Source organism: Melanerpes formicivorus, unplaced genomic scaffold (assembly GCF_026170545.1).
Source record: "Melanerpes formicivorus ecotype bairdi unplaced genomic scaffold, bMelFor1.0.p_v2 SCAF_2, whole genome shotgun sequence".
Taxonomy (NCBI): Eukaryota; Metazoa; Chordata; class Aves; order Piciformes; family Picidae; genus Melanerpes; species Melanerpes formicivorus.
Window position 1 is genome coordinate 48,658,227 of NW_027142354.1, and position 25,031 is coordinate 48,683,257.

The following is a 25,031-nucleotide window of genomic DNA, read 5'->3' on the forward strand; positions in this document are numbered from 1 at the left end:
GGAACTCTGGGGCTGAAGGACACCGCGATCGACTTCCCTAGCGGCCGGGGCTCCGAGAGGCCACTCCTCGGAGTTTGTGGTTCTAATCCCCACCCCGCATTCGCGCACCCCGAAGGGCCCGGTAGCGCTGGCCGAGCCCCTGCCTGCTGAGGGGGCCCAGGCAGTGCGGAGGCCGCGCAGGTACCCTACTTCCTCGCTGCCCGGCGATCCTGGGCGCCGGTTTCCGGCCCGCAAGCGCACACCCCTCCCGTAACACCCGGAGGGCCCGGGGAGCGCTAGGGACCAGCAGCTCGCAAGAAGACCGAGAGGCCCCGGAGCAGCAGCGATAATACCCGCTCGTCTTTGCTCCGCCGCGTCCGGCCTTACCCGCGGGACCCCACTCGCCGCCTCCCCCCAGAGGCTTGTGGGGCGGTTCGGAGCGGCAGCGGCGCGGACGGAAACGGAAGCGGGCGGCGGCCCGAGCTGCGGCGCCTCTGTGGCGGCTGCGCCGCTCACCGCGGGGCCACGGCCCGGCCCTTCCGCTTCCTCCCGGCGGCGGGCGCGTCTGCGCGGGCGGCGGGAGGCGGCAGGCGGCGGTGGCGAGTGACGGAGTGTCCCTCCGCAGCTCTGAGGGGCAGGCGCGGCCCGGCGCGGCCCATGGACCGGCACAAAGTGAAGCGGCAGCGGCTGGACCGGATCTGCGAAGGTGAGGCGGGGTGGGCACCCCGGCGCCGCGTGGGGCCACGCCCGGCAGCGGCCGGAGGCCCGAGTGGCGGGGACCGCGCACCTGCCGGCGGCTTGTCTGGGTCCCGCTGCCTGCAGGTGGGCTTCCACTCACCCTTCCCGCTACGTCCTCCTGGAAAGCGGCGGCTACCGTGACTGTCACAGGCCCCACGGACGACAAGCTCTCTGCTCGTTTAAGGAGGAAATAGACTTAGAACCTTGGCATGCTGAGGTGGGAGGTGGGCGGGTTAATGGGGACGAGGCCAGAAGTGGCTTTATAGGTGTCTTCAGGAGCCTAGAGTACGATGACATGCTTGCGAGTAGACCACCTCGTTGTGGAGAAAACGTTTTATTTTTTCTTTGTATAGTGCTTTAGGTAAAGGGTTGTTTTGTTTTGTTTTGCTTGTTTCTAGCTTCAGTTACTTGTGTTTATTTGTGTGTTCTGCATTTATTTCTTTTGCGTTGACTAATCCCATCCTAAATAACACAGCATAATTCTTAGCAGAACCTAGTGAGTTATTGGACTAGCAAATGAGGGTTCCAGAATTCTGCTCTTTCATGTAATCACTCCTGATGAATTTCTTAATAGGCATACGGCCTCCTATTGTGAATGGCCCAATGCCAGCACGGCCACTGGTTGCACTCCTGGATGGACGAGATTGCACTGTGGAGATGCCCATCTTGAAGGATGTTGCTACAGTGGCATTTTGTGACGCCCAGTCAACTCAGGAAATCCATGAAAAGGTGGGCAAGAAAGTGTGCAAGTATTCAGACATAGAGCTCTGCCTCTTAGAGTAACCAAAGCTGAGACTGATACAGACTGGTTTGAGACTGATACAGACTGGTTTTTGTTGTAGGTGCTGAATGAGGCAGTAGGAGCTCTGATGTATCACACCATTACCCTTTCTCGTCAGGATCTGGAGAAATTCAAAGCCCTCAGGGTCATTGTGCGTATTGGCAGTGGCTATGACAATGTTGACATCAAATCTGCAGCAGAATTAGGTATGATGACACCATTAGGGCTTTGTATGTGTTTTTGTGTTTTGTATAGCTGAGTGCATTTAACAGCTTTTGTTTAGAAAGATTTGGAGCTCTTTAGTATCAGGTCTCTGACTGAATGGCCAGTATCAGAGCTGGTAGGTGGCTTGCAAGAAAGATTCTTGGATTGCTTTGCTTTAGTGTTGGTGTAGATGTCATTGTTTGGGATTCAGAAACCCAAATATGGTGTCTGAGGGTCTTTCAGTGTTGTTTGTGGGGAAAGAATTGAGCAAGTGACATCTGAAAGCAGCCTGCAAATGCAAGTGCAGGATAAATTCACTGTAAATGCTTAATAAGTGAGTCTTCCTGGGTTTTTGTTTGATGTGTGTGTTTTTGGTTTGGGTTTTTCTTAAGTATACAGGTTGGTTCTGATTCACCACTTTATTTTTGATTCCCTTAGAGCCCTAGGCATATGAGGAATCTGAGGTGACAAAAATCTGTTTGTCTTTTTGTTAAACATAGGGCAGTGAGACTTCTGGACCTTATAGCCTCCTAGGTGAGGCAGATCATCTAAGCACCCTGCTCCTTCATTTCTGAGTTTGTGTTAGTGATTTGAAACCTTTCTTAATGTAATGCATATCAGATCAAGCTTAAATCTCATGCAGGTATTTATATATAAAATGGAAGTAGACATTCAGTCTACAGATCTGTAGCAAGAGATGAATACAATCAGTGGAGATTGTATATTTGTCTAGTGCTTGAACTGTGTCTAAAGAGCTTTCTCATCTGAGTGATTCAACTGAATAGTCTCAGGAGTTCCTGGCAAGGACTTTGGCTCTCATGCAGCCATTACATTTTTGGGCTGAGCTTGGAACTTAATCTACTCTACTTAAAGTCACCATCCATATCTTTGATTAATTCAGATTCAGAGCTGTCCCTTTTCCCCTCCTGGGGAGAAAAGGATCAGTTTATTCAGCATCATATTGCTGCTTGCCACTTTTGCTTTGAAGTGTTTGTGCAATGACTCTTAAGCATGGCCAGATTTGCTTTTTCATGGACAGATAATGATTATTTTCATGCTTAGCCAGGTCCTTTAATTCATTCTGAGGTAAGATACTATTCCTTATGTGTTCTGAATCTTCAAATCGGGTCTAAGAGCTGTTGTGTGTTTGTGTTTTTGTACATTTAGGCATAGTAGTGCATGTGGCTTGTCTGAAGTTGAATGAGGTGGTAACCAGTGAGATAAAAAAGTTAGGTTTTCATATTGCCTCTCTGTCTGTCCTCTGAGTCATCTGTGTAACATTATAGTACAATTGCAAAGGATTTGATAGACAAAGGGAGTCAGATATCTGAGATTGTGTGGCCATTGCTCTCCAAGTCCTCTCTCTGGTCTTAGTTTAGTTGAATATCTCCTTTGTCATGGGCTTCTCGATGCTGAATTTTATGTGCCTTCAACTGTTGCCTAGATTTTATTAGTAGTTTTTAGATAGTTCTGAGGAGAAAGATTTTTTCCTTGGTTTGGCAGGTGCCTAGGGGCCCTTTTTTCATCTAGTTATTTTTACTTCTTGGCTGGATTGTCGAATGAAGGATAGCAGCAATGAAGTGATATGTTGCCAGCCTGCCCCTCTTCCCACCCCCTTTGAGAAAAAAAACCACCAACCCCAGACTGTTCAGGAACGAGTAGATCTTGCTACAGTATTCCATCTTTCCCGTTCTTGACAGTAATTGTGCTTCCAGGACTTTAACTCTGTTTGCATTGGTAATTTACCTGATTATTCTAGCCATGGGGTTTATGGTCCCATGTGGCTGTGTGTTATTCTAGAGTGGGAGTGTGATGTGTTGTTAAGTGTAACTTCAAATGGATTTAGAAGGGCTCCTGTGGCTTTTCTCTGTGTTAAATGAGTTAGTTACTTATTGTTGCTCCTGGGGAAGATGATGCTTGCAGTGAGCATCTGGACTGTGAGGCATGAAAGAGCTCCACCATCTGCCTTAATTCTTCTGCAGTCTGCCAGTTAATCTGTCAGGAGTATCTCTGGAACAAGTGCATCTTTTAGGATGCAGATCTAAAACAGTCAGCTTCTTGCATCGCTTGTATGACCCAGTTTTCTCATTTCAGTCTGTTGTTTTGGGGTTCTTTTTTTGGTTTATTTTTTGTTTCTTTTGGTGAGCATGTCAATCAAATGGATATTTGCAAGGAAGGAAAGGTTAAAAATGCTGGCTGGTCACATCTGTGTTGCTGTAGAATGAGCTTCTGAAATGAATCCTGTGTTTCTTGGCAGGAGGAGTTCTGGAGTATTGAATTGCCTTTCAGCACTTCAGCCTGAAGAGCTCTATGTTGGTTTAGCCTTGTGATGCTAAAAATCTCATATGACCTCTATGGCTTTGTAGGCATTGCAGTTTGCAACATCCCCTCCTCCTCAGTAGAGGAGACTGCTGACTCCACCCTCTGCCACATCTTGAACCTCTATCGCCGTGTTACTTGGCTGCATCAGGCCATGCGGGAAGGGAACCGAGCTGCCAGTGTAGAGCAGATTCGAGAGGTGGCTGGAGGCGCCGTGCGTATCCGTGGGGAGACTTTGGGCATCATTGGACTAGGTAAGTGGTGGGAATTGTGACAATGGAAAGTTTCTGGGAACCTAAGAGTTACAGATTGAAAAAAGTTGTAATTTTACAGCTGCTCATTGTGAAACATACTGACTCGTAAGGAATGCTAGTGCCCTGTTCTGTGATGGTGGAGATCTCCAAGAGCTGGCTGTATGCCAGGGGATTGGGGACTTCTTTCATGTTCAAATGGCTAGAAGAATCAGAACATTCAGACAGCTCATGTCAGTGACTGTTTCCTGTATCAGTAACAAAGCCACCTGAAAGCTACCAATTCCTTCTCCCAAGTTCGTGTAGTCAGATTATTACTGCCTCTGACTCAGGGTTCAGATTTAGTTTGAAAAGCAGAGCTTCCTCTGGGCTAAACTATGGCTATTGCATGGGGAAAGACTAGAATTAGCCATACGGGATCAGCGCTGAGTAACCTCTGGATCCCTACGGCAGTCCTAGGGGTTTCCAAGGCTGCAGTACCTTGGGCCATAGAAGTAAACTCCAGCGTAGGCTCCCAGTCTACCTCAATATCTTGTCTTTAAAGTTTGTTTTACCTTTCCTTGATGATTGTGGGTTTTCTTTTGTGAAGGCCGAGTTGGACAGGCAGTGGCTTTGCGAGCCAAGTCCTTTGGCTTCAACGTGATTTTCTATGACCCCTATCTGCCGGATGGAGTGGAGCGATCCTTGGGTTTACAACGAGTAGGAACCCTGCAGGATCTACTAATGCACAGCGATTGCATCACATTGCACTGCAGCCTGAATGAACATAACCATCACCTCATCAATGACTTCACTATTAAACAGGTGCAGCAGGAACTTGATTTCCCCCACAGAGCACTGTGGAAATGAATGCAAACAGAAACTGCTGCTTTCACAGAGGCTGAGAGTGTGTGAATCCTGCTGCCTCTGTCGTGTGTCTCCTGCTGCCTCTGGAGGCTGGAGCGTGTGGATCCGGGTGCCTGTCCTTTGTGCTGTATACAATTTCATGTTGAGAGAAGAATAAGACTGGCTCTTTTTGTCAAGTAATTTCATTTATAAAGAGTGTTTTAGGTGATTCAGTAATTTCTAATTCTCTTTAAAATGCATAATTCACTCTGCTGGCTAGAGCCAGATGTGGTGTGGCTGAGACTGCGTAAGGGTCTTTATGCAGCTCTGCCAAAGCCTCTGTGCCCAGGCCCACTGCAAAGTCAGTCTCGGGCTCTCTGGATGTTGTAGTCCAATTTTGTATAGCTGGATAACTGATTCATGTCCTCTTTCTTTTTTAATGTAGTAGGATGGCTATGGAGTGCAGAACTTTAGAGTTCCACTTTTGCCCTTATTGTCTTGTGATTTTGTTTGTTCATTTTTAAAGCAAATTTCTCAAGCATTGCTTGCAGGCATTTCCCCTGTGGCTAGCTTTGCAGTGAGAGCACTCCTAGTTCATCCAGGCCTTATCTAATTATTGCAGGCTCCTGCTCATTTCCAGTAGAATTCCCAAGATTCACTTAGCTTTCATGAAAAGTCTCATTCTCAACCTGCTTAATATTTTCCTTCTTCCAGATGCGCCAGGGCTGCTTCTTAGTGAACACAGCCCGGGGAGGACTGGTAGATGAGAAAGCCTTAGCACAAGCCTTGAAAGAGGGGAGAATCAGAGGAACAGCATTGGATGTGCATGAGTCTGAGCCTTTCAGGTAACACTGCACCTGCATGCCTGCTGCTATCCTGTCACTTGCCTACACTGGATGATTCTTTTTTAGTTCTTTCTCCTTTGGCTATTTGAGTTACACAGAGGAGGTTATCACTTCAGGAGAGAAAACACATGTTGTGTTTTTGGTTTTGTTTTTTTCTTTCTTTCCCCTTCCCCCCACAGCTTTGCTCAGGGACCCTTAAAAGATGCACCCAATGTGATCTGCACCCCTCACACTGCCTGGTATAGTGAACAGGCTTCCATTGAATCCAGAGAAGATGCAGCTAAGGAGATCCGCAGAGCTATTACAGGTAACGAGGAGGACTGTGTGCTCTATAGCTGCTGCTGAAATTAGTGTTCTTTTCTTAGTTCACTGCAAGGATGATGCTGATTGTTCCGTGGACTCAGTAACTGGTTTCTGGAACTGGAGTGTAAGTTGAATAGTTGCCTCTTTGCTTTTTGAGAATCTTGTAACTTATTGCTGGAGTGGCACTTTCCCTCTTGGGGAATGCTTGCATCAAATTCTTTCCAATAATTCCTTTGGCAGTTACACTGTACACCTTTTTTCTGGAGTATTACATATTGTCCCTTGAGGAAGGTGAGGCCTGGCAGTTGCAGTTTGTAGAAAATAATTTCTGCAAGATCACACAAGTTGGAAGGAGGGATCAGTTTCTTGTCTTCTCCAAAGACCAGTTGCTCAGTTATGCCCTGCCTGGTGTTACCCTGTGGAGGTTGATAGAAAAAATGTTGTGTGTTTCTTCTCTCCTTTTGTTTATAAATGCTTGAGGGAGAAAGCCCCTCCTGCTTGTGTCCTGGCTTTTGTCATTCTTGGTGCTCTTGCAGGTCACATACCTGATGCTTTGAGGAACTGTGTTAATAAGGAGTACTTGCTGTTAGCAGCTCAGTGGTCCAGTATTGATCCTGCAACTGTCCACCCAGAACTCAATGGAGCTGCAGCTTACAGGTGAGATATGTAGGTTATCCAAGTTACGGCTTCCAAGCTTATATTCCTACTGGAGAAGGTTGACACCCCTCTTTGAGTCTGAGAATTGCTTGTGCTTGCAAGCAAGTATGTTTCTGTTCCTATATAATCTGTATATGAGCTCTTTCCAGAAACTTAACAGCAACACTTCTAAAATTGTACTAGGAATTAACATTTACTCGGTCATATTTAATTCCAGCTACATACTGTCCAAGTCCTTGCAAGACCTTCTCAAGAAATACCTTAATATAAGAAAGTCTACTGGGTGCCTGAAGAGAGGTCTGGATCTTAAAAGTTGTGCCTGTTGTTAGGGCAGTATAAAGAAAGCACAGTTCTTACCTGTAGCCCAAATGTGGACTATGAGAATCATAGTTGGAAGGGACCTTATCATCACCTAATTCCAGCAAAGAGACATTGTCCAAGGGCTTTGGGCAGTGGCCTAAATAGGATCTGTTTCAGATTATTTGTCTGTTGGAGACCTGCCAAATCATTGTGGGGAGGTTGCTTCCTTTCTGTTTTTCTCCCATCTGCAAAGTAGGAAATACATTCTCTTCCCTTCTCTGAGAGATCTATGGAGGTGTAGAGATATTTATGGAGAAGGCACACAGAGGCAGGATGGAAGTAATGGAAGAGTAGCTCATTAGCAGTTCATGAGTATCCCTCTCCTGTTTTTCATCTTACGTCTTGATGTTAAATTAATTCAGCTCCTTACTTTTTCTGTCCTGGAGCCCAGTGAAGGATAGCTGGCAACTTGCACTCCTGCTGATGGGGAGGGAACTTCCAGCCCTTCAAGGTATCTTCATACAGTGCCTCACGCTATTTTCCACTGGACATAAACTTCTGCCTGTGTTCCACATACTTAGTATGTGACCTAAGACTGTGTGAGAACTGATCTCCTTTGGTACTGTTATAGAACTGCTACTCTTCGGTTCTGGACACTTTCCCTGTCTTCTGTCTTGGAGCATTTCTGTTAGAAAGAGGGGTTTGTATTTAGCAGGTGCCTCAGAGAACAGCTCCTTTTGCCTTGCATAACTGTTGGACAAGCTTGTAATTTCTATATTTCTGTTGGTTTTAGGTTTCCTCCAGGAGTAGTGGGAGTAGCCACCCCTGGGCTACCAGAACCACCAGTAGTGGAGGGGATTGTAGCTCATGGGATCCCTCCTGTTTCTCACTCTGCACCACGTACCCCTTCCCCAGGAGAGACAAGCAAACTGGATGCAGACAGAGAGATTCCTGCTGACCAATAGCAGCATCTTTCTCTTCTCCTCTGGCAGCAGAAAAAAAGTAGGAGGATATCTCCTAGGACCTGCTTTAACACCCTACAGAGACTGTTTCCCATTCCTTCAGGATGGGAGAATGCATTTCATGACCGGCAAACTTTAGCTCTTGCCTTTCTTTTGTAACCCTTTAGTTTTAATCTGTCGACTCTTTCTCCTTCTCTGGGGCAGGGCAGCAGCGACCTTGCCTCCCCTTGGAAATACTTGGTTTAACAAATGAGTTTTCCCGTGTTTCTGCCCCAGGTGTCTGTGGCAGGGAACTGTCTTGTGCACTGGAAAAGAGCAGCGGAGCTGCCTGATCAGGGATGGCCCTTGGAGTTCCTAAGGCCAGACTTCAATGCACACTTCATATGTGACTTACAGCTTAAACTTAATTTGGCTGAACCTCTCTTTTAAGTGTAGCCATGGGGAATAACAGAAAAATATTGGAGAAGTTGTGACTGTTGCCTTTATGCCCTTGGTAGGATACAGCCTAGGCTTAGCAATGTGTCTTAGTTGGCTCGTTTCGCTCAAGGTTTCCACTGAGAACAGACAGAGTGCAGGCATTGCTAGTCCTTGACAAAGCAAAGTTTTGTTTGTTCAGTTCTAGGCCTGAAGTTAAAGGTAACAGTCTCAATGCCACCCTTGTCAGTAATTCAGAAGGCACTAAAATGTCATTCAGTGTGTTCTGGTGGCTGTTATTTTTGTGAGGCTGCATAAGAGTTCAGCCTGGAGTCCATGTAACTCAGAGAAGGCAAGAGAATGGAGAAATGGGGAAAAACTTGCACTGGGAGACAGCAGGTAGCAATAACTCACAGCTTCAGTTGCTAGTTGCTCACACACATACCTTGCAGGATGATGGCAGTGTTTATTCACAAGGTATTGATCACGTTTGAAATAGGAGTTTTACGCTATGGATTTTTATTACTGGTTTTGGCATAACTGCATCAATTACAGGTACCATACCACTTGTCTCTGTGCTGATGGAGAAAGCAGCTTTTAACAGTTGACCAAATGACTACTTTAGCCCTGCTAACATGCTGCATCTCCCATAGTGGGCAGGGCAAGGCTTTTTTTTCACATGAATAAGCTTTATGATACTAAAGGAGAAAGAATGCTTCTGGCTTGTCACTCAAAGCCGCGGCAAGGTTGTTGCTCTCAAGTCTTTCTCCATTTCCCCAATGATGGAGTATGAATCACTTCTTTGAGGGGTATGGAGTCATAAGTGAAATGGGTTCCACAGGAGAACATTTTCTTTAATTCCAAATCTTCCTTTAGTTTAATCTTACTACACTTCAGTTGCAGTCTTTCCGTGCACAAGATGTAACAGTTCCTGATCGATTTGTTCATGTTGTGTGGCTATATTAAAGTAGGTGCTATATGAGAGGCATACCCTGTGTGTGGGTTTGTCTGCCTCCCTTGATTCTTCCCTCTGTTGTGTGTCTGTGACTGGAAGTTGAACAGCTGAGAACAGGCTGGAAGCACCTTGAGGTGTAGACAAAAACCTTGGTTTAGGCTGTTTACAGTGTGGGAAGCTGAGGAAATATTCCAGAGTCACTAAATTTTTAGATTTTTTCCTGGGTTTAAAATTTTCTCTAGTACTGCCTTCCTACTGGCTTACTACTGATGCAGTGAAGTGATTTCTTTCTCCTTCATGTCCCCCCACCCCCATCCCCCCAGCAATTCAAGAAAGGAAAATAGGCAAGAAGTAAACTTCAGGTGTTCTCTTACAGATTTTACACTTTAACTGTTTAGCATTAGTGAGATGATATTAGTTCTCTAGTGCTGAGTGTCTTTTTTTGGTAAGGTATTTGTCTCGGTGAAGGTTCTTAGCTTCTGTGTTTTCATGGATGATGCTGATTCTACTTATAATTCATATACCTCCTTAGCTGCTCAGGTTTAGCAGATCAGACTGGGACAGGTGGTAGGCACAATCTACAGGAGAACTTTTCCTGAACAAAAGCCTCAAGCTGAGAAGCACTTTGATTGCAGCTGTACCTAAAATAACCAGCAGCACTTTCCTGAGTTCTCTAATCTCTAGGAAATCTAAATTTTGCAAGCTACTAGCTCAGAAAGCTGTTTTTCTGACAGGCAGATGGGGAAAAGTTTTCAGGGAGTGAGAGCTCATCCTGGCTGTTACCACATTAGGGAAGCAGTCTGTCATAACTACTCTTTCCTTATTTGCTGATGAAAATTCCTGCTCTGCATAGAGGTTCAGGTCTGAGATTATTTTGTGGTAAAGGGTTTCTAGTTATAAGCTTTGTGAATACAGAGGATCAGAGTACATTGACCTTATCTCTTCTAGAGCACAGTGCAAGATAGATTTATTTTTTTAAAGAGGCAGCAATTTATTTTATTTTTTTTTCCTTTTTCTTTTCAAACTGCAAGTATCTCCATAGACCAGTAAAATAACTGAGCAGAGGAACAGTGGAAAGATCTCATTTGGGGGACTCTTGAGTTTCTCAGTTCTTGGTTTTGGTGCCTAGATACACTGGTGATTAGTAAGTGTAGGAATTAAATAATTGGTGTTTTAAGAGTTGGGTACTAAGGAGTTGAAGCTGACAGCACTGATAGTGGCTCTATTCTATCCAACACCGTGTAGGCTTGTGATTGGACATGAAGGCAATTTTGCCCTTGATTAAAGCCACCTCAGGAAATGTGGAGGTAAAAATGAACAGAACTCTTATGACCTCAAGGAAGGACTCTCTTTGTGTTTATAGGATTACTCTGCTTGTATGCCATTTGTACCTCTGTTTATAGACTGAACCTATTGATCACCAGACAAAGGCTGTTCTGAGCAGATAGCTCAAAGCAAAACTTACCAGTACTAAAGTCCCCTTCGGTCTTCTCCATCCCAAGTGCCAAGTCCTTTGTTAGCACTCTCCTGCGTGATACACCGACTTGCAGCTCTCCCTCCCAAGCTTAGTGCAGTACACAGAAGTGAAAGGAAGGACTTATTTTGTTTTAATTTTGGTTTTAATGCCTTCCTTCAGAACTAGCGCAGAGCTTTAATCCCAAAGAACAGAAGTCTCCCAGGGTGAGGTGGAAGTGCCCTCACTGCACTAATCTGCTTACAGGAGGTGCTCACACTGTCCCAAGGTACATTCTGTTTGTCAGGGTCACTGCTGCTGACCAGCTTTTTTATAGAGGACTCAGAGTTTCAGAAATATATTTTTGTAGACAATGACTAAACTGTGAAACATTGAAATAAAGCATGTAAACAAAAACTTACAGCACTGTCCTCTGTACAGATGTTTTTCTCACTTCAGTTCTCTCCTGACTCATTAGAAAATGTTTGATTACTTCTTGGATATATTTTAATAAAGTTCTCCAAAGAACATGGCTGCTGTCTATGGAAGGGGTGGCCTTAGATAGAGTGTTGAAGGAGAGGGTTGAAAACCTGTGGAGGCAAGAGTCTGCATCAGCCACACTTTTCTCAAATGAGGGAAAGTGGGACCTTCCACAGTCACTGCCTGGATCAGCCACTCTGGCAAATGACTGGATGCTGGGGCATTGCCTGTGAATCACAGCTGTGAAAGTGGCAGACTGGAAAAGAAGCCATCTTCAGTGGTTAAGGGAGAGCTTTGGGTGTAGCCTGGTGATTACTTATGTGACGCCTCACAAGTTGAAACTGTGGTAACTGGGTTTTGTGGCCTTTCAATTGTGTGGTTAAAATGCATGTCTAAGCAGCAGCTGTCTTCACTTGTTAGCAGTAAAATAGTGTTTGAAGTTAACACACAGAATGGGCTGACGACACTGATTTTTCTAACATACAATAAAAGTTATTGCAACAGAATTAACATAGAAAAGAGGTTAGGTTTTCATAAATAGAAGTTAATTTGTGTTCTATGGCCTATCTCCCTTGTGTTGGTCACCAATGACAGTTAAGAAATGCCTTCTTGCACCTAGAGGATCATGTCACTATTCATCTAGCCTGTGCTCTGTGCTTTTGGAAGATCCAGCACCGTGCTCAGATGGGGTATGGGAAATTCTGGTCTGCTTTACCATGGCAGTTTTAGTCTTGGAGCTGGTGGAATGGGAAGGGGACGTAGGACCATTTGTGAGCTTTTACAATGTTGTACTAATGCATAGCTGATCTTACTGTTTTCAGTAAAGAAACTTAAGAAAGGAAGGCAAAGCCTGGTCTTCAAAGAATGTGGTACTGATCTTGGTTTTATCATGGCTATCACTTGGACCATATTGGCTTTTCTGCCCTTCAGCAATGTTTCATGTAGCTTCTGGCTCCTGGTTTGGTATTGGTTTTGTTTTGGTTTGGTTTGAAGGAAGGAGAGTGGGGGAGTTAGTAATGTAATACACCAAATCTAACCCATCCTATACAGCAAGCACAGGAGGATAGACTGGTGTTTGGATGCCACTTATCTTTGTTCTTAAGTTCTATGCAATTGTTGAAAATACCAAAGACAGACTTTGCTTAAAAAGAAAAAGAAGTCTTTTAAACCATTTCTTGATGGAATAATCTGTTTTATAACCTGTTCAGGACTAAAATCAGACCACAAAGAGTAGAGGTAATTGGATAAAATACACTTCTGAAGACAGGCATACTGTACAAACTGATATTTGGGCATTGCCTCACCCATTTCCCAGTAAGTAAATTGCATCTCTTTAATCAGGAAGTAACAAAGATCAATTGTGGTTATCTACTGGCACAATCATTTTGCATAAATGAAAGCAAAAGCAAGCAACTTGCCTTTCCTGCTGCGAATTCAGTGTCAAATGTGACTCGAGGGTGAGGAAGCGGCACCTACATAAGAAAACTTAGCTCCACAGGAATGTCCATGTTGTGGTATGGAGGACAGCATCTGCTCCTCCTTCCAGTTTCTACCAGTGCTCCCGTGTCTTTACAGCATAAGCAAAAAGAGCTGTTGCATGCAATTTCTCCAAGTGTGGGATTATGGAGTCCCAAGTCTGTTGAATGTGTCTATGGCATTGCACAATTCTATATGGAACCGTTCAAGTGTATCAGCTAGTCCTGACAGCTACATCCTATTAAGGTAGTGATTTAATACGATAACCACACCCCAAAAATATGCCATTTCAAAATCACTGGAAAGCTAAACAGGTGGACCGGCAGGTGCTGCTGCTGTCCTGGGACCGACAGCTCATGTCAGTCAAGCAAACCACAACTCGGATCCTGCATCTCAAACTGCTCTGTCCTGGATTTTGTGTGTACCTCGCAATTTAGGAGGTAACTCGCTCTAATTTCTGTAAACGTTTCCGAACTTGGCGCAAGTGAGAGGGTCTGCCGTGGGAAAGCTTTCTGTTCCGCCTCCTCCTTGCTGACCGGCTCCCCCACCGTCGCTCTCGGGGGACGCTCCGCTGCGCCACTCTTCCGGCTGCCCGCTGCCAGCCGGAGCGAGCGGGGCGGGGTAGCGTAGGGCATTGTGGGGCAGAGGAAGGAGGGGGATCCGGGGGGTGGAAATTGCTTGAGCGCTGTGCATGCCGGGACTGGGGCGGGCGGTGCTCGGAGGCCCAGCGCGGGGCAGTCTCTTGCTCGGTGTTTCGGGGCGTCGACGGCGGCTGGTGGGCTCTCGCCGGTGGAGGCTCCTGCCCGTCGGGGATGGCGGACGCGGCGGCCTCCCCCGTGGGGAAGCGGCTCCTGCTGCTGCTGGCGGCAGGGCCTAGCGAAGGCGAGGCGGTGGGGCCGGAGCCAGGGCCTGCGCTTCCCTCCCGGGCCTGGAGGAGCGGAACAGTGCGGGCCATGAGCGGAGCCGTGCCCCAGGACCTGGCGGTGAGGCCCTGGCGGCGGAGAAGTGGAGGGTGGGCTGTGGCGACGGGGAGCCGCGGACGGGGACACCGAGGGTCGGGCCGCCCGCACGGGCCGCGGCCTCCCGCTGCCGGCGCGGGCCGCTGTCGGGCAGGGCTGCGGTGGGGCGAGGCGGCGGGGCCGGGGTCGCGACATCGCGGTGTTGGCGAACCGCGGCCATCCCGGGACGCGTTGTCTGCCGGTCCCCGCTGGGCTTGCCGGGGTGCGCCCCGGGCTAAGGAGTGGCGGGTTCGGCCTGTGGCGAGCGCGGTGGCGGAGCGGCCCTGCGGGCTGCTGGGGCTTAGATCTCTTCGAGGCGGAGAGGGTCCAGCAGCCTCGGGTGCGGTGGTTAGAATTAACAGACGTGTGAAACACGCGTTTGGGACGTGCCTGCTTTCCGACGTTGATGTGTCTCTGTATAACTTCCGAGTGATGGTTTTGGTGGGGTTTTTTTGCCCCGAGGTGTTAAGTGCTCTTGATCAGCCTAAATGATGCCTTTTGCTTGAAGGAGTAATTTTGAACGAGGATTACTGGTTTCATTTTCCCTGGATTTTGTTGCGCTCGACGTGTGTGTTATCAGTACTCTTGACCTGTAGAATCGCCCATCCCGAGTGTGAGTGTGATGTAATGAATTTTTGGTGTGCCTGATTTGGTGGAAAGATTGCTGAAGTGGTTTGGTTACTTTTTTTTCTTGGTGAATCTCTGTGCAATAAAAGGGAGTCACTTGTTTGTTGTTTGGCCGTTGCTGTCCAACCATGGGATACCTGTTAGATTAGCCTAACAAAATATAAAGCGGATTCAGGGCTTCATAATCATGGGAAGAACAGGAGTTTTCTTTTTGGTGTGTTGAATTCGTTGCCTTCCTTTAGCACTTCAGCTCTCGCCCTGGTTCCTTTCATCAGTAACCTTTGACTTAGCACAGTTGCAGCTATCTCTAAACATTATATTCTCCAGATTTGCACAAGCAGTCTTAAATGTGAACCATGTCAAAGACTCAAGGCCGACTCTTCAAGTTCTTTAATGTATAATATTTAGTGGTGTCATGTAATCTTCCATGTATAACAAACACTACTGTGGCAATCATAACAGTGTACTGTCAGAAAAATAAGTCATCTTAAACTCATTCTGTCAGAAGGAGTGATAAGTTGGCAGCAAGCAGTAAACTGCAGTTTAGGAAATCCTCATCTAAAGTAAAGTGAAAATGTGAAATGAGTCTGAAACAGGCTAGAAGAAAATGTTCTACCTTTTGGATTACTTAAGTCTGCTTTCTTGTGGTGTCCTGTAGGGAGTCTTTTGCTTAGTCTCATGTTGGGCTTTTAGAAAAACAAAACTGCAGTTGAATACCAAAACCTCTCCAAGGAAGAAAACTAAGACTAGACAAAAAGTGTAAAGTTAAAGTGTTTCAGAAAGCAACTGAAATAACTTTTGGGGGTTGGGTTGGGTTTTTTGTGGGTGTTTTTAAAGCTGGAAATTTAGGATGCTATTACTTTTTCTGGTGGAGTAAAGCCTCTGAAAAGTGTTTGGTTTTGTTTTGTTTGTTGGTTTTTTTTCCCCTCTATAAATTTGGTTTTAGATAGTAGCTCTTAAATATTCCTTCTCTGATAAAATGTGCTGCTTGGTCCACAAAAAATTTACACAGTGGTCAGATCTCGCATCTAGAAGAGGCCCCGAGGAAAAATTATGCTGTTAGAAAACAGCTTTGCCTCTTCTAACTAGAAGCGGATTTTGCCCTTTCCCTCAAAGTCTCTATTGGGACAGAATCATAAAAGACCTGTCAGGCTTTAGCTCAGTACCACCCCAGTATTGTAAAAAGGCACATTATATGGTAATGGTAGAGGAGCTCCATGTGTCATATTCCTGTGGAAAGCAGAAGTGTGTGAGATGACTTGCAATGCATAGGCAAGGTGTACAGATAGAGTGGTAGATAGGAAGCCTGGGGTGCAAGGTGTTTTGAGTAGGGTTTTTTTTTTGCTTCTTTTGATACATGGTAGGAAAAGGGTTGTGTTGGGGTCTGTCCCCCTGCTTTAGGGATAGTAAATTAGGTCTCACAAGTACAGCTTAAGAAAAACACCTGTTAGTCTATATTATACCATGTGTAAGGGATATCTCTGCATATAGGTGAAACTTAAGAACTACCTGAATTGTGGAATAAGCTTAATTTACTTTGCAAGTATCAGAACTGCTTGAGTTAACCATTACTGTCAGGGTATTTCAATTAGTTTTCCTAACTAGGTCACGCTGAAAAAGAATATCCTCTCGTCTGCAGAGTGTATGTAGCAGATGAGGGATGCTAGAACCTTACAAGACTTGATTTCATTTTATGTGCACTTGGTTAGTTTTCAGGTGCTACTGAAGTCAGCTTGACAGCAGAGAAGAATGTGGGAAAATGTGTATGTACAGTCCGCTTGCAATAGGGTGTGTGAGCTTCTTCCCAGCTGTGCATATGTGTCTGTCACAGAATTTCAGATTAGGACTGAACGTGGAATTTGTAGAGGCTTTCAAACTGCAATAGATGTGCAAAGAGTTTTCAGGCAGAGAGCTGAAAACAGGGTGCTGTGGAAACGGTGGGAAGGTTCACAACAAGCTGGGGTTTGTATGTGTCTGGGATATCCAGGTGACTGTCTATGCTGCTGCACTAATTTAATTTCCTTCTGTCCTGCAAAGCTGATCATGCTCACAGGCCATTCTTCTGTCAGGACACTTGCATGTGTTTGTGTTTTGAAAGACAGTATGAGGGGAATGGGCCACAGACAGTAGTCTAGCCATCGTCTCACCCCCAAGAAACGTAGGCTGTTGCTGCTGACTGGGTGTTGGTCAGACCAGTAGGCATATCTTCAGTGCTTCTTCTTGTTGAATGCAGTTCAGCAGAGGACAGCTGGCTGCAAAATTAGTGGCCATACCTTTTCTCCACGTACTCCCTTATACTTTGGTGGTGGCCCAAATACAAAGCACTGTGAATGCATGTTATGCCATGGGTTTGCTTTTTCTTTCTGACAGCCTTTCTGTCTTCCCATGTGTGAAGGATAGACATCCACACTGAAAAATTGGCATTCATACAGTGAGTGATGTCTTCTGTGAGTCTACTGGTTATTTTTCTCAGGGCTCAGTAGGAATGTGATGGATTCTGTATCACTTTATACTACTGACATGCAAGAAACAGGGATGGTATGAGGGGGATGGAAGGCCTCTGGTAATTTATGTAGATATAAGTTTGTATGGTTTATTAAAAACAAAAAAAAGTCTTGGCTTCTTTGTCAGTGTAATTGCAGGAGGGGAAACTCAGTGTGACTTGGCAGGTCTTGGTGGATCTGAAGTGGTTATTAAGTTATGAGTTGGAAACTCAAGCTAATGAGCCCTCCCAGTCTTGTGCCATCTCTGGCCTTCCTGTGTTGTGCAGCGAATAGTAAGGAGTAGATCAGGTGGTGGCCATGGAAGGAGCTGGTATGAATGACCTCAGCAATGAGGTTATAAAGGTTGGCAGTGGGACTGAAGGGTTCCTGAAGGAGGGTTGGGATGAGGAGGAAGTCAACCTCTTCTCCTTGATGTCAATGGACAGGACTAGAGTAAATGGTTACAAGCCATGCCAGGGGAGGCTGGATATTAGGAAATACTTCTTCACTGGAAGAGTTCTTAAACATTGGAATGCTCTACCCAGGGCAGTGGTGGAGTCACCATCCCTGGGAGTGTTCAAGTGGCATGTGAACTTGATGCTTAAGAACATGGTATTAGTGTTGACCCTTCAGTGCTGGGTTGAGGGTTGGACTGGATGGTCTTTGAGGTCTCTTCCAAGCAGGTATATTCTGTGGTTCTGTGTGCCAGTGAATGAGAAGCTTGTGAACACGCATGCATTTGGTTAAACTCTTTGCAGAGCTGTCCTTGCACAGCACTGATTCTGTGTCCACTACTCTCTCACCCTGCTGGCTTCCAAGTTTCCATGTTTCTGCTAACCAGGATGCTTACAGTTCCTTTCTTTCTCTGTCCCCTTTTGCTTATTTTAGGATATTTGTTACAGTTTATTGAGACCCGGCAGCAATTACCATTTACGTGCAGGAGTTTCAGTTGAGATGCTTATTCCTGGGGCTTATGGAAATGCCCCTTTGAATGTCCACCGTGCCTGCATGGCATTTATGCAGTGTTTCTGGTATTTTAGGAATTGTCACGCTGTTGAACACTTACTATGCTGATCTGCACATCTGCAGCTATTTCAAAACACTTCCAACCTATTGGACTTTTGCGAAATAAAAATGTTTGGGGAGGTCTAGGTAGAAATATGGAAGCACTGCAGTGGGAAAGTAGACCTCTAAGAGAAATGTTGCCTTTAGTACAGCAGTCTTGAGTATTTTTCATTTGTGTCAATGAAAGAACAGGTATACTGGACAAGGTGAAAGATCCACCTGCTACCCTTACTCTGCCCTATCTAGTTGTGTGCTGGTCAGACATGAGTGTCTCGGTGCAGCTGTGGAAGGAGTCAGTTGTTAAGCTGTCCGGTGGAAGTTCTCACTGTAAAATCACACACAGCATGCCTGCTGTATGTTTACATCAGTGAGGGGCTATCAAATAAGTTTTTGCTCATCTCATAGTGGATGCTCCGTAGAGCTCACTGACTTGTAAATAGACTTTGGAGGGTTGGTCTCTTCCTCCTCCCACGTGGTGTTTGTTGCTGTAGAACCAAAGATTGCAGGTTCACTAGTTCAGACTCAGTGAACCGTGGCTGTTTGACTTTGGAAAATTGCTGCTCAAATAGGCTTACTGCTTAAAATGTATACTCAAAGAATTTCTTACTAGAGTTAACCCATCTTACTTGTATTTGATGGGTTTATTTATACTGGTATAAGCAACGTGAAAAATTACAGTGTGTTAAATTAAGAGGAGCATTCAGATCCAACTTTTGCAAGTGAAAGCTGGAAAGTTACTGCGTATTGGCAAAGTCTGCCTGCAGGAAGTTCCTTGTAAGTGTTTGCATTTGCAGGTCAGACTTTGCCTTTGAAGAAGTTGAGTGTTCTGCACAAATTACAGGCAGAAGAGATTTAGAAATCTCATCAAAATTATTTGGTTTGACCTTTTTTGAATATCATAGTGTTGAAGTGTAACAACAGAAACAAGTTAAAAAAATGCTAGAAAAAGAAACTACACATTGGCAAGACCTTAAGATACATTTTTTTTTTCCTCCATCACTGTCAAGACAGCATATTTTTCCTTTGGCAGTTCATTTTCTTGAGTGGACAGTGTTGACGTGGTATGTAAAGAGCTTAGTTTTTACCAGATAAAATGCTGTGAGCTGGGAAAGAATGTATTTTACAATCTCCTTGGTGGCTATGTTGTTACTTCATTCAGCTGCATTTTCAGTTATGGCTACAGAAAGCAGTAGATTCAGTCAGAACTGTGCAAATAGAGTAAAATTTAGCAAGCTGGATTCTAGTATTTATAATTTAGGTCCCAGTCTTGGCACATTGGTTAGTATGTCCTTCTCTGAGGCTGTTTTATATGTGGCACTTCAACCAGCAGAAAGACTGAACCATGCATTTGTAATGAGGTTGTTCAGTGCCAGGACTGATAAGGTTTTTGAGATACAGGCTGGCAGTTGGGAGTTGATTTTGCCATTCAAAGGGTTGAAGAAAGTCAGATTTTAATAATATCCATACTGTCTGTTTTCAGTGGAGATACTAGAAGTTTGAAAGGTTTCTTTTGTTTGTTTATGCTTCTAGGTGTGACTGCAGGGCGCTGCCTGATGCAGGAATTCCTGTGGAATACTAGCAGTTGCATACTGTTTTCTGTCAGGTTTCAGATGGAAGACTGAGTGTTTCATAGGAGGTGAAAACACATGGACTTGTGGATGTGGAGCAACTTCTGCTTGAAATGCAAGTGATTATGACAAAGTTGTTTGGGGTTTTTGTCTTGGTTTACTACTGTTTTACATCTCTCTTGTTGGCAGTCTGTTTCCTAAACATTTTGATTGCAGAGGTAGGCCAGTGTCTTAACCTAGCAGCTACTTCCAAAACTCTGTTTTGTAGATTTAACTTCTTAAGGTACAAGGCAATTTGATTTTTTTTCCTGTAGAAAAGCAAACTTCTGCATGTGTGTGCATTTTCCTTGGTCAAGTTCTGTGTACTGAGTAGCTGTTTTCTTTTGGCTGATCTTGTTCTGTGCTTCAGTGATTATTAATTAGACCATTCCTTTTTTTTCCCCCTTCAAAGTCTGTCTTGTGATTGTTTACATTTTTAGGGCTTTTCACGCACCTATTTTGACTTCTCCTTGTTGCCACCACGTGCTTGAGTTTTCCACAGAGCTCCACTTTTTCCAGCCAACTTCCAGGCTGACTTGAAAATATTGCTATATAGCCACATGGTACTCTTACAGAAGCAAATGGTTGGAGAAATGTCTTTTCAAGAAGCCTTTGTGTCTTGAAAGTTTGTGTATTGTATTTGTGTGTGGTTGTTGAATAGCTCTTTAATGTGGTCCTAAAACACAGTTGCTTGTACAGTAACTTTTCTGGATAGTGTTAGAGCGCTAAGTAGCCTTATTGTTTCCAGTTTTAGCTGCTGATCAGAGAGCCAAAACAAAACTCAGTTTTTACCTCCATGTAGTTATTGTCCAGTTACTTGTACTTGCTTCCTTCTCTCCTTAGACAGCTGCTGGCATCTCCATCTGATAATTTGTGTTACTTCCTTTTGGTTAGATGCTCTATCTCATCAAGGCATCCAGCTCTTAAATCAGTGTCAGATTTATTTTCTACTCAGTTCCTAGGTATGTTTTATTTTGAAACTGAATTTATTGCAAGCTAATCTGTAGTTGGCAAAAAATCTTCAGTCTTGTTATCACCCATTAACTGATCACACTGTTCCGAGTAGTGACTGCCTTGTTGCCAGTACTTGTGTTGGGACTTGGCTTTTTAATAACTCACCCACACTAGATGATAATCTGTTTGCAAAACACAGACAGGGAGGTTTTCTTGTGTAGTCAGGTTTTCTTTGCAGTTTTTGCATTCTTAGCACCCCTTATGACATATTTTTGAATTTCCTTCAAGAAGTCATGGGGTTTTTTTTTATGTCCACCTTGTTCATTTAATGTGAATAACTGTAAGAGTTTAATTTGTTAGAGTTGCTTAGTATGCTGAATTACATTGAGGTGCATGATTCTGGAGAGAGGCTGGGTTTCTTAGGCATTTTTTAAAAGAGCAGGTTAATTTTCTACTTAAGAAAAATAGCTTTGGTTTCTTATTCTCAGATTGATGGGAATGTGGCATTATGCTCCAAGTTAAGACTGGTATTGTCTTAACAGATTAATAATTATCAAGCTTGCTGTCTTTCTTATTTTTAAATGCAAGTAATTGTTTTGCCACTTCCCAATCACACAGGGTGTGAATTGTTTAAAAAGTCTTGGTATGAAACCTGCAATCTGAGGTGTCGCTTTTCCTTCAGAGTTGTGGACTGGAGGGCCTCATCCTTTTGCTGCTGATAACTGGGTTGTAGAGTACTTGGGTTTATGAACAGTCTGCTTGGATTTCTAGGTGATTTGTTTTCTGAAACACAAGATACTACCTCTCCAGTCCAAATAGCTTCAGAAAGAAACAGTAGTCAAAGGAGATTGTCATGCTTTTGTTTCACTGAAGGTACTTTGGTTGGGATGCAGGCAAACAGCTGCTAAATATGCATTTTAGAAGAAGACAAAAAGCACTGTAATTGACAAAAATATGCGTGTTTTCGAAACAAATTTATTCTGTGAAACTCACTTTCCAATAGCTCAAGGATTTCAAGTTACTAGTAGCAGAGAAAATTCAGAAATGTTAATTTTAATATAAATTAAGGAAAAAAAAAGTGTCCCATTTTAAGGGCAGGCCTGAGGAGTGGTGAATGAGTCCTTAGTGTACAAAAGGAGCTGGTGGCTGCTTCAAAAGGCAGTCTGTCTCTGGCTGCACAGCAAGGAGGTCTCTGAGGCAGGAAGTTTCTGTAGGAATGCAAACATTTCTGAAATAAAGTTCCTCTTAAAAAGCAAATCATAGTGATTAACATATTTGGATCTGCTTGGTGTCAAATACACTGGATTCATTTCAGAGTGCAAGGGATACCTGGCTTGAGACATGGCTCACAAAGTGGTGCTGTGTCTGATACGCATAGCTTTGGATTCAGTTGGTGTGACAGGCCTATGCTGACCGTGCAGCCACAGGGCTACAAAATTACTGTTAGATCCCATAGTTGACCGGAATATCACTTGTTACCAATACACCTGGCACAGGCATTTCCTTTTTTGGTGCAAACCAAAACTGGCAGTCAGTTTGTAATCTGGAAGTGTTCAGCTGGTTGACAGTTGTGCCCCACTGGATAGAGTGGAGAGATGACAGTCCAGTACTTCTGTTCCTGCTCTTGGTCTCAAGAAAAATCTTTTCAATGAAAACTTCAATGGAAGAGTTTGGTCTGACATAATGATTAAGTCAGAACATTAGGTAGCTACTTTTTAAACACCTAATTGCCTTTCATCTCTTGAGCATGAGGCTTCACTGAATCCTTAAGCAAACCACATGGAGGATGGTTGCAAGAAGTTAACAATTATTTGTGTCCTCCTTTCCCAAAATGGAGGCACCATGAAGTCAGCTAGGTTACATGTTCAAGGGGAAGCAGTGCACTGTATAGTGACAGTGAGATATAAAATATGCCTCATACTGCTTATTTAATGACATAAAACACTCGTAAGGTTTTGGCTCATTGACAAAAATCATTAATGTCACTGCCTGAGACAGTACAATAATAAACCTTTATTTAGAATAAACCAAACCAGGTTGGAAGAGACCTTCAAGATCATCGCGTCCAACCCATCAACCAATCCAACCCACCCAAACAGCTAATCCATGGCACCAAACACCCCATCAAGTCTCCTCCTGAGCACCTCCAATGACAGCGACTCCACTACTTCCCTGGGCAGCACATTCCAATGGGCAATCACTCTCTCTGTATAGAACTTCTTCCTAATATCCAACCTGAACCTCCCCTGGCACAGCCTGAGACTGTGTCCTCTTGTTCTGGTACTGGGTGCCTGGGAGAAGAGACCATCATCCGCCTGTCTACAACCTCCCTTCAGGTAGTTGTAGAGAGTGATAAGGTCACCCCTGAGTCTCCTCTGATCCCTGAGTCAGTGGTGAGGGAGTGTCCTGACTCCTCCAGGAACAGCAAGCTGCTCGAGTGTGATTTCATCTTTTTTTTTAAGGGGTTTTACCCATCTGCATTTCTGACATGCCTTAACTATACAAACTGGCTGCAGAGAACACCCAGCATTTTCTCAAACTGCTGTTTGAAAGTAACATCTTTAAGATACTCTGCATACAGAATTATAAATGCCCACATTTGTTGCTTGCTGTGTATCTTGGGATTAAAGCACTGTACTGCTGAAAGACTTTAAATTTTGCACAACTGCTTTGACTTGAGTAATGGTTGGGTTTGCATGGTGGTCAGATCTCCCAGGGATGAGGCAGAAGTGGTAAGGCCACCCTCAGTCTACCTTTTGCTTTTGGTCTATATGAAGTGGAATCTTTGGAGTCCAAGGCTCAACATAAATCTGTTTATACTTCACCTTGTGTTGTAAACAAAATCGTACATCAGTTTTGAGTGGTGTCTGGTTAAAAGGATGAGGTAGCAGAGACTGATGCCAGCCTTGGTTGCTCTCCCATTCACCTTGTGATAATTAAGGTGTCACAGAGGCACTGACAGGCTAGCTGTACAGGGCTCTAAGTGGTGCTGGTTTTTGTTACAGCAGGAGTGTGGCAGTTGAAATGTGCTCTAAAATGACTGGTACAGCATGAAGGGTGACCTTTCCAAAGATGAGGCTGCTTCCCTTGCGTGGTGTGGTTTGTGTGGAGTTTCTGGCACTGACTTTAAGCTCTGACATTCCTATTACTTGATGTTGTCCTCTGTATGTGTGGCCAGTGTCAGGGTTGATAGTGATGCTAAAGCTGGAAATGCTATAATCGTGAAAGAAAAGGGGCGCTGCTGGATTCTGCTTGTTTTGGTGCTTTATCGTTCTTTCCTGCCTACTTAACCCAACCCATCTAAATACCTTTTTGAGCCACATAAAGAGATACTGGAAGAGTTCTTTAACTGTTGAAGTTGTTGAAAGAAAAGGTTTTGTAGAAGTCTGAAGTATACTAAGGCAGTCTGTCAGCTGGAACCCATTGATTCATAAATATATTGGTCTTTACTAGATACTAGCTGCTGTGGTAGGTGACTGCACATGGAGTGTTGGCTTGTGTAACACCAGTGCTTCCCTTCCATCACAGAGCAGAAGCACTTAGGATAATTATTTATGGCCACTGATTAGCAGCTCTCTACCCCATCAGGTAATGGCTTATGTGGCTACAACTTTTCTAGCTCTTGATGTTCTAGTACTATTTCTGCCCTAGATCCTGTCAAAAGCAGTGTCGATTGTTATCACTCTGTATTATAGGAAAGTGCCAAGGAAATAGGCTATGTATAATTTCTAATGTTAGTAATATATTCAGAGTCCTCACTACATATATAGTGTCATAACATCAGAGTTTAAGCATAATTGTTGTAATAATTGTGATTTCTTTATTATATCATGAAATCTGTTTTTTGTCTGGCTCAGGACAAATTATTTCAGAAGAGGAATCTGCTTATTGTTTTTCCTAACTTTCCTGGTTTTAAGAATTAGCTCCAGTGAAACACCTAGTGTGTGGGTATGTCTTTCAGATTAGAAGCTAAAAGCTTTTTCTAAGAGTAGGTGTTTATGTCATCTTTATCTCCCATAATGAATTCCAAAGTAATACTTTGCATCAAAAAACTGATAGAGAAGTACTGTAGCTTATTTTATTTTTAAAGCTAATGATGGCACTATCTGCATGAGATTTCAGACATGTCCTCCAGTTTGGACTCTCAGTATCTACTTTCCCTTCTCTCCTCTCCCACGTGTTGACAATGGAGTTTTTTCTACATCATGAGTAAGAGGTCATCGGCCAACTTGTTAGCCAGTTTTGCTTGGTAGTCTGCAACAAATTCCTAGCAGTGCCTTCTTTCTGGGCACAAATACTATTATTCCAATTTACAGATGGGGAAACTCAGCCAATGAGACTAACTGGCTTGACCA

At 44.3% G+C, this 25,031-nt stretch overlaps 2 protein-coding genes across 2 annotated transcripts in view; both read left to right on the forward strand.

The window, feature by feature from the left end:
• The first annotated feature begins 534 nt into the window (after positions 1-534).
• Positions 535-11,403, forward strand: LOC137451655 (C-terminal-binding protein 2). Its single transcript, XM_068159337.1, has 9 exons — positions 535-685; positions 1,292-1,446; positions 1,560-1,704; positions 4,069-4,275; positions 4,862-5,076; positions 5,812-5,942; positions 6,122-6,249; positions 6,782-6,902; positions 7,996-11,403. Exons 1-9 carry the CDS (start codon positions 637-639, stop codon positions 8,165-8,167), a joined length of 1,323 nt encoding a protein of 440 aa, XP_068015438.1. The 5' UTR covers positions 535-636; the 3' UTR covers positions 8,168-11,403.
• Positions 11,404-13,623: 2,220 nt separating this feature from the next.
• Positions 13,624-25,031, forward strand: part of KDM3B (lysine demethylase 3B) — a 48,958-nt gene continuing 37,550 nt past the window's right edge. Inside the window, exon 1 of the mRNA XM_068159350.1 lies at positions 13,624-13,925. Coding sequence (XP_068015451.1) covers positions 13,755-13,925 — 171 coding nt within the window. The 5' untranslated portion in view covers positions 13,624-13,754. The remainder of the gene's footprint in view (positions 13,926-25,031) is intronic.

What these genes read in the sequence shown, in the direction of transcription:
- LOC137451655 (XM_068159337.1), top strand. Translation starts at nt 637, where the DNA reads ATGGACCGGCACAAAGTGAAGCGGCAGCGGCTGGACCGGATCTGCGAA. An exon ending in CTCAGGAAATCCATGAAAAG is followed by an intron (nt 1,447 to 1,559) that starts GTGGGCAAGAAA and finishes TTTTTGTTGTAG; the next exon opens with GTGCTGAATGAGGCAGTAGG. An exon ending in GATCCGCAGAGCTATTACAG is followed by an intron (nt 6,250 to 6,781) that starts GTAACGAGGAGG and finishes GTGCTCTTGCAG; the next exon opens with GTCACATACCTGATGCTTTG.